The sequence below is a fragment of the Diaphorina citri genome, unplaced genomic scaffold (assembly GCF_000475195.1).
Source record: "Diaphorina citri unplaced genomic scaffold, Diaci psyllid genome assembly version 1.1 scaffold45, whole genome shotgun sequence".
NCBI classification, from domain to species: Eukaryota; Metazoa; Arthropoda; class Insecta; order Hemiptera; family Psyllidae; genus Diaphorina; species Diaphorina citri.
Window position 1 is genome coordinate 330,509 of NW_007377482.1, and position 9,111 is coordinate 339,619.

At 35.2% G+C, this 9,111-nt stretch overlaps 1 protein-coding gene across 1 annotated transcript in view; it reads left to right on the forward strand.

Moving 5' to 3' along the window:
* LOC103514764 overlaps positions 1-9,111 on the forward strand; it is a 51,454-nt gene that overhangs the window by 13,065 nt on the left and 29,278 nt on the right. The window contains exon 7 of the mRNA XM_026827498.1: positions 7,616-7,732. Within this exon, the coding sequence (XP_026683299.1) occupies positions 7,616-7,732 (117 nt within the window). The remainder of the gene's footprint in view (positions 1-7,615; positions 7,733-9,111) is intronic.

Consider the following 9,111-nt stretch of genomic DNA (forward strand, 5'->3'; position numbering starts at 1 on the left):
CCCGACAAATCCGGGCCCCCCCCCTCGACAAATCCTGGATACGGCCCTGAACGACCCTGAATATTCCTCAATGCTGTTACTGACGCTTTCAAGCTCAAGGTTTATAAATAGATGTAGGTGTTTGTTGTTCATGAACAAACAACAGAATAGCTGACAGAATATTTTATATGTCAATATGACCCGTATTAGGTATACTGGTATACCTTCCTATTATATGTATTGTTGAATATGACCTTGTCGAGTGCATGCAGAGCGTCATAGGATGATAGATGAAAGCTGCATTTCCCACACCAGTTTATTCTCGATTTTTTTTTTTTTTTGAGAGAGAGAGAGAGAAAGAGAAAGGGAAAGAGATTAAGAAAAGAGAGAGAAATAGGGAAAGAGAGATTAAGAAAAGATAGAGAGGAAGAAAGAAAGAGGGAGAAAGGTAGAGAGAGAGAGAGAGAGAGGGAAATGGAGGGATTTCAAACAGATCCTCAGCTCTCCTCCCGAAGACTTCAAATTTTCTATTTTTCAAAATCCTCATATTTCCACTCTTTTCACCAAGTTTACTTTCCTCTTTTTTTACCTCTTCCCACAGCGTTTACCTTTTTTTACCATCTTCGAGCAAACTTTACCCTCTTTCCACCCCTCTTCCTATTGGGGGATCCTCCTGTCTTTTTGCCTTCTTGGCAAAGTTTCCCGCTAAGTTTTTTCCCCCCATCCGTGAAAAATTGCGTAGGACTCTCGTTTTTCTTGGGATTTCGTTCGTAGAAAAAAAATAAGGAAAGTTAAAAAAGAAGACATTTCTCTACCTTCTTATTACTCTTTTACCTCTTCGTCCTCCTCATCCTGCTTTTTCTTCTTCCTCCTATTATTATTTTATTCCTCATCCTCATCCTCATCCTCATCCTCCTCCTCCTCCTCCTCCTCCTCCTCCTCCTTCTTCTTCTTCTTCTTCTATTTTGTTGTTGTTTTCAATCTTTGCTATTCATGGTATATCAGATTTTTCCCCCCCTATGTAATTATTTTTTCTTCTAAAAATAGACTTCCAACTTTATCCTGGTTTCTCATAACATTTACTTTTTTCCTGGAGAACTGCGTCATTTTTATCTTATCTTTGTACCTACGCTGCGTAGAAGAGCTCCCAACAATGCTGATATTTTTAGAAACTATCACTTCTTTCATCGACTTATGAAATTTTTCGAGATAGAAGGAAAATAAAAGAGGGGAGTGGATCACTAGCGGGAACTGTAACGGCTTATCGTCCCGTAAAAGGTCTTATCGTCCCGAAAGTGAAGTGAGAAGGAAGACAGGATAGGAAAATGGCAGCCGTTCCGAGAACCAACCTTATCTGTTTAAGATAAAATCCGCCCCAGGTGGGAAAGCGTGTCCTAGCACTTGCTAGGCAGACGCGCCAAGCTAACAATATGATGTGTTGTTTGGCTTAGCTGAGTTTAAATAAAGTGCCAGAAAAAGTCCTTTAACCCGAAGTCCATCCTTTGAAAAGAAAGGCGCTTGTTTGTTTTTCTCCTCTTCAAAAGTTATATCCCCTGTCACCGAAGCTAGATTATTTATCTGCCATCTAAACTGAACAAACAAAGTGTTTGTTGTTTCTTTTCAAACAAGTAGAAAATAACGAGCTGTGTTTTTTTTATATATATATTATCTATTCGTTATCTTTCACATGATGACGAAATACCTACTCGGGTGAGAAACAATAGACGCAATGGTTGAAAATATAGAATTCATTTCTTTCACCGCCCGAATAATATAAATTATATACAATTTGATTACAGTACCTATTGTCAATAGTATCTACTGATTAGGGCGGTATTAGTGGGTATGATTCCTGAAAAATATGGCGTTGAACATGGGTACATATGTACCTACTTTACAAGGTTTATAAGGGACAACACCGTGCACAGATTTCAATAATTCCCTACAAAATACATCGTGCATGAAAAAAAAAAAAAAAAAAAAAAAAAAAAAAAAAAAAAAAATGGGGATTAAAAAAAAAAACCTACCTATTTTTTATTTTTATTAAAATCGGAGGAAAATTCAATAGTAGTTGGAAAGTCCTGTAGTGTTCACACCAGATTTTTTTTCTATTTGCACAACTCTCTAATTACTTCGCTCCCTTTTTCCAGATGACGCGTGAGGAAGCAATCACCTTACTGGAAGATATCAAATTATATCTGGGAGATATTCAGGATCATTACGAACATGAGAAACTTAAACATCAACTCAAAGTAAGTACTTGGACATCAACTCAAAGTAAGTATGAACATCAACCTAAAGTAAGTATGTACCTACTTGAACGTCAACTCAAAGTAAGTGCCTAAACATCAACTCAAAGTAAGTACTCAAACATCAACTCAAAGTAAGTACCTACTGGAATATCAACTCAAAGTAAGTTAGGTAGCTATGTAGTTATAAAAATAATACCTAACATACTACTGGAATATCAACTCAAAGTAAGTTAGGTAGCTATGTAGTTATAAAAATAATACCTAACATAGGTAGAATTTTGCAATATCTTAGGTGAACCTTGTACTGTTTGTATTTTTAAGAGGTTAGTTGTACATTACTTGATTTTTCCACATCGAAGAGAATAGGGTATGTAGAATAGAATATATCTTGTACCTACTGCCAACATGGGACCGAAAAGTCCCTTTACTCTCGCAGTCTCAACAAAGTATCATCTACCTAGGTGAAGCTTTTTGAAAGAAAAAAAAAATATCAAGATACACATATCTACAGATAAGAGTGGACAGTCAAGAGACAAAAGTCATTTCAAAAACATTACTTACAAAATTACATAGAATTTTGCAATATCTTGGGTGAACCTTGTACTGTTTGTACATGGCTTGATTTTTCCACATCGAAGAGAATAGGGTATGTAGAATAGAATATATCTTGTACTGCCAACATAGGACCGAAAAGTCCTTTTACTCTCGCAGTCTAAACAAAGTCTCATCTACCTAGGTGTAGCTTTTTGAAAGAAAAAAAAATATCAAGATACACATATCTACAGATAAGAGTGGACAGTCAAGAGACAAAAGTCATTTCAAAAACATTACTTACAAAATTCTGGGATTAGGTACTGAATATTACTTGAGGCTTAAGGTTAAGGGGTAGATTTGACTTCAGTGCAACTACCTAGCTCTGAAGTTCCTGCTATCTTAACTCTAAAGTCCCTTGTGACTTATGCCTTTTATGGAATGTTCAGTTTTAATACCACCCTGAGTGACAGTTTTCGTTTCAACGACAGTTTTATTTCCTGTTGCTATTGCCCTCGCCATGGGGTCATGTGGTTATTACAAACATAACACTTAACATAACCCCGGCCACATTAAACATGACCCCAGCCATAACATAACCAGAACACCAGCTTAGAGCTTTGTACAGAGAAAAGCTTTTAAGTATAGTTTTTACTGTTGACAATTTTATTTTCATTTCCCCCTCTCCACTTCCACTTTTCCTTATCCACCAAATGGACTCTCTCTTTCTTGCTCTTTCTCTTTTTTTTCTCTCTCTCTCTTTCTTTATCTCTCTCTCTCTCTCTCTTTAATTCTTATTTCCTTGTCTCGAGCACTTCATTCTTACAAGAACATTTTTTTTATATATAGGTATATAAGAACCTTGGCAACATTGCCTTTTTGACTGATATTTCAAAGACCCGATATAGTTCCCCATTGCTGCCCTGCTTGACTTCATCAGAACAAATCTTCCAAAATCTAATCTGAGCAACAAAAATCCAAGTGGTGAGGTTTTCCCTAACAACATCGATGGTTGGATGCATAATTGTTTGCCTTACGATATAAAGTACGATATATATCGTAAGGCCAACAATTACCCAACCTGAAATGTTAGGGTCACTTTGGTATTTTTGACATTTTTGGGAATTTTTACGTGGGTTCTGTCATCTAGGTAGATACTTTATAACATTTTCCCTGGTTTCCTTTCAGACATCCTAATAGCGTCCCTGTCCGACACGCTAAACGACCATCCGGAGTTTCTGAGTGCCGCCCGGGGCGACAATGTTCACCCCCGGATGTCCTCTCTGTACAACAACGGCCGGTCTGGGGTTGAAACCTCGCATAGTCGGAACCCATTGACTTCAAGTAAGTAAATGTCGTAAGCGCTCATTTTTCTTGTGGAATTTTCTGTGTACATTTGCCACCTATTCCTAAAATACGTGTTCTAAAGAGAAAGTTCTCCTTTTTGTTCTTTATTCAAATTGGCAGGATTCTCCTAAAGGAGCCCTTCCACCCAACCAGTGGCTTTTATTAAAAGGGGTAGATTTGACTTCAGTGCAACTACCTCTGAAGACCCTGCTATCTTAGCTCTAAAGTCCCTTGTCACTTATGCCTTTTATGGGATGTTCAGTTTTAATACCACCCTGAGTGACAGTTTTCGTTTCAACGACAATTTTATTTCCTGTTGCTATTGCCCTCACCATGGGGTCATGTGGTTATTACAAACATAACACTTAACATAACCCCGGCCACATTAAACATGACCCCAGCCATAACATAACCAGAACACCATCTTAGAGCTTTGTACAGAGAAAAGCTTTTAAGTATAGTTTTTACTGTTAACAATTTTATTTTCATTTCCCCCTCTCCACTTCCACTTTCATTTCGATAAAACGTCAGATTTCAAAGAAAAAAACACTAATTTGGTAGTTGAAGATTCAAGATTTACAGATAAAACTTTGACCTTTGATAATAACCCATCGCAATATGACACAAATTCGAGATATTTAGACAAAACGTCACATTTTCAACAGAAAAACGTGGTCTTATTAGCTAAAGATCCAAAATTTGCAGATAAAACTTCGAGCTATCAAAACAATTTAGGGTCAGATCGAAATTTGGGTGAAAGCTGGACATTTTCAGAGAAATCTGCAGATTTGGCAAAGGATCCTTCAGTATTGAACAGTGAAAAATCTTCAAATTTGGGAAACAAAGATCCTTCACTGGAGAATGATTTAGCAAAGGAAACTTCTGCAGTTGAAGGTCCTAAAATTTCTCGAGAAACTTTGCGATTTCCAGTAGCGTCTCTGCTTGTGGAAAAACGAGGGGTTAAGAAAACCATCAAGAGAGGGGCCGGGTTTTTCGCTGGTTATTTCATTCTGAAAATGATCCTTGGACTGTTCTGCCTAGTTGGATTAATGTGTTTGATTTTCTTTTGCTTTTGCAGAAGATAAATCTCGAGAGAATTGAAGATTTTACCAGGGTGTCGTGAACTTACATTAGTCAATTTATTGATCGTGACAAATAATTACTTTTTATTGAATACGTACCTACACAACAGAAACATTTAATAATAATTATTATCTTTTAGACTTTTAGCTGAGACAACAGGAAAAGTGATGGACAGTTCTGTTAAGTAGGTTCCTTGGTTGTAAATAATTATGTAGTCACTAGTTTTAACTTATTTATCTAATGTACCTATGTAATGTACCTATCTACCTATAATAATTATATTACTTTAATATTTTAACTAGCTTGGTAGGTATAACTTTAATACACGAAAGTCCATATTACGAATATTTTAATAAATTATTATTAAAGACTTAAAGTAGGTACCTATATAAAATACATAGTTTACGTATTTATTGCTTTTTTTTTGTTTTAAACAAATAAAATTAATCATGTTTGACTTTGAAAATTGAAACTCAAATTGGGATGTTATTTTATTTCATTCCATTTTGATTCAAGGAAAGGATTTTAATTAGAGGCTTTTGCAAAGCCTTTTGTAAAATTCTCGTTACAAAGATTGTTAAAACCGTTGAGAAATTTCAAAAGTTTTGCGCCACTTATAAACAACGTTTAAAAAAAATTGAAGTTTTTTGAACGGAGCGCAGACGCGAAGCTTCCCCAATCAATATTAGAATTTCCCCTGCTTTCATTCAGAAATACTTCCCCGTCCCCCCATCTACCTCTCTCTTTTTTTCCTGACTATTTCCCCCTTAAGACAGTTAACTTTCAGCCTAGTTACCTTAGCCTACCTTGTAAGCGCTAGGCCGTGGGTTCGATTCCCACCTGGGGCGAACTCAATCCTAAAGCTATAAGGTTTGTTCCCGGAACGGCTGACTTTCTCCTATCCTGTACTAGTTCTTTCTTCAATTTCGGGACGATAAAACCTCCGTGGTTATACTGTTCCCTCTATAGAAAAGTTTTCTATGATTCTTCTTCTTCTTCTTCTTCTTCTTCTTCTTCTTCTCCTCCTTCTTCTCTTTCTTCTCCTTCTTCTTCTTCTTCTCCTTCTTCTTTTTCTTCTTCTTTTTTTTCAAGAATTTTTCCCTATAGTTTGAATAAACTATTTTCTTTTTTCTCATTTTCCCCCTGTTTCATTTGCTGTTTCAGATTTCAACTCCGAGGAAGAGTTTCGACGGAGCATCATGGTGAAACCCGCCATGAAGAAACGAAACATCCAGTCGTCAGGTATTCTGGATGCGGCCAGCAATGGCGGTCTCTCCATGATGAACAAGAAAGCTTCCCTCAAGTAAATCTCCACAGGGGAAGTAACTTCGCGGGAACTAGACTAATTGGAAAGTAAATCGAAAAATTTGAACAGTAAATTAAATTTAATAAAAAGTAAAAATGTAATAGAAAGTAAAATAAGTGCGGAAAAAGTACGCTATAAAATAATAATTATTAAGGCACACTTTAATAACAAGGGAGAGAGAAAGAGAAGGGAGGAAACGAGAGAGAGAGAGAGAGAGAAACCTATTGGAAAAAGAAGACGTAATACCTTCATTGTACGGTACTTTTTTTGTAATTTTGTATGTGGGATGACTGTCATTGTATTATTAGTCTTCTATCCTTTGCTTTTATTTGTATCCTCTCTCTCTCTCTCTCTCTCTCTCTCTCTCTCTCTCTCTCTCTCTCTCTGTTATATTATTTATACGTTATTTTAATTAGTATTTATTTAGACTTCATTTGCCGTCATTAATCTATTTAGACTGTCGTCTTGTATGCAAACTTACCAGTTTACAAAATTACGGATTAATTTTTTTCCCCATTTACAAGACAGTTCAATGGAAAACCACTTGTTAAGTTTGACGATGATAGTATCATACATAATAATGTGTTGCCTGCGAGGGAGCTTTGCTCAGGACATTTGATGTGACGTTATCGTGTATCTACTCTTCCTTTTTCTCTCTCTGTTATGGCATTATTTCTTTTCATCTCAAATTTCACGTAACAGCAAAAAAAAAAAAATAAGAGCTGAAATTCGAATTTGAAATGAAACCTGAAAAATATGATGAAATAATATAATAATAAATAAAATTATATAGGCACAATATGTAATATGTAAGGTTTTTATTTTTACCGACCAAAATCTATTCCCTTCTATTCTAATAGTCTTATTCCATTTTACTGTGATAATTCTATTCCCTTCTATTCTAATAATCGTATTCCATTTTACTCTAATAATTCTATTCTACTCCCTTCTATTCTAATAATCTTATTCCATTTTACTCTAATAATTCTATTCTATTCTAATAATTTTATTCTATTCTCTTTTCTTCTAATAATTATTCCCTTTTATTCTAATTTTATTTTTATAGGTACTCCATTTTACTCTGATAATATTATTCTATTCTCTTCTCTTCTTCAAGGTTGATAGATCAAGTAATGTGCAGGCTTCACCTAAGGATATTGCTGAGTATGTATTCTGGACAGGAGATGAGAAAAGTGTCACATCCGCTATTGAGGACTACATGCAAGCTGGCCTGGTAAGAAAAAAAAAATCTATTTCTCTCAAAAGTCTCAAACTTTTTTTTTGCATTAATTTATTTATCTATCTATGTATTATAGGTAACTATCTATTTATTTATTTATTTATTTGTCTTTTATAGAGTGTTCTTTCAGAAAATTTCAATTTCTTAATTTAACATTATCATGATTGAGATTTTTTTTTTTTTTTGCTCTTAATTAAAATTTCACAAGTTTATTAAATTTTTAAGATTCTAACATATTCTAGAATATCCTAGAAGAATATTCGACTACCTAGTTTTTCTCGAGTTGAAAAAAGTACTGAAACTTGAAGGTACCTATGCAGGTACTACCTTCATGAAATATTGACATAGAGGTATTAAGCCCGAAGATAAAAGAGCTTTTGAATATTTCAAATTCCAACCTAGTTTTATGAAAACAGGTAACTTTCAGCTTGTAGGATGATACCAAGTTACCTATTTTTTCATGTTATTGATTTTCATTTTCAGCGGGTTTAGGTACATAGGGAAACACGGGGCAAAATGGCACCTCTAGTGCTTCTGAGGTCCTAACTAAAAAATAATAATAATAATAAAATAAAAATAAAAGTCACATAGATTTGTAATTTTATAACAAAATAAAGTATAATTTTGGCAACAAAATTCTTCAAAGAAAAACAAATATTTGTATTTTTCAAGCGCTAGGCCGCGGGTTCGATTCCCGCCCGGGGCGGATTTTGTCCTGATTGGATGATGTTCGTTCTCGGAACGGCTGGCTTTCTCCTATCCTGTCTTCCTTCTCTCTTCGATTTCGGGACGATAAGACCATAGCAGTTACAGTTCCCTCTGCCAAACCTCTTTTTTTTAAAAAAAAAAAAAAAATTCTATACAGGTAATCCCTAGCCCGAGCTAATAGCTGAAAGAGCAAAACAGAGACCAATTAAGGGGGATGATAGAGGAGACACTAGGAGTAGTAAAGGGGTAGGTAGGGCGTAAAACTGACAGGGATAGCTGAGGATGAAAATGTGGAAATATGCTGTCAAGGAAAATATTCGGGTTAGAATTATAAATGTTCCTCCTTCTAAACATACATGCATGTAATGCTCCTTTTCCTTTGTGTAACATAAACATATGTATGTTTGGTTTGTGGTATTTGGGTAAGCCAGGCTCAAAGTGGCTTTATCAACACTTACACTCACCCACAAAATTACTTGGACACTTCGAAAAATGTCCTTAACTTCGCTTCTACCTGTTCAATATGGATGATATTACTATTAGATATCCCAAATATTGTATTCAATCATATATATGTGCTACTTTTTGTTGGCCAAAATTTTCAATAAGTTTAATTTTTATGGCCTTTCTTCGTTCAAGACCTTTCAGTAAGAATTCTGCTATCC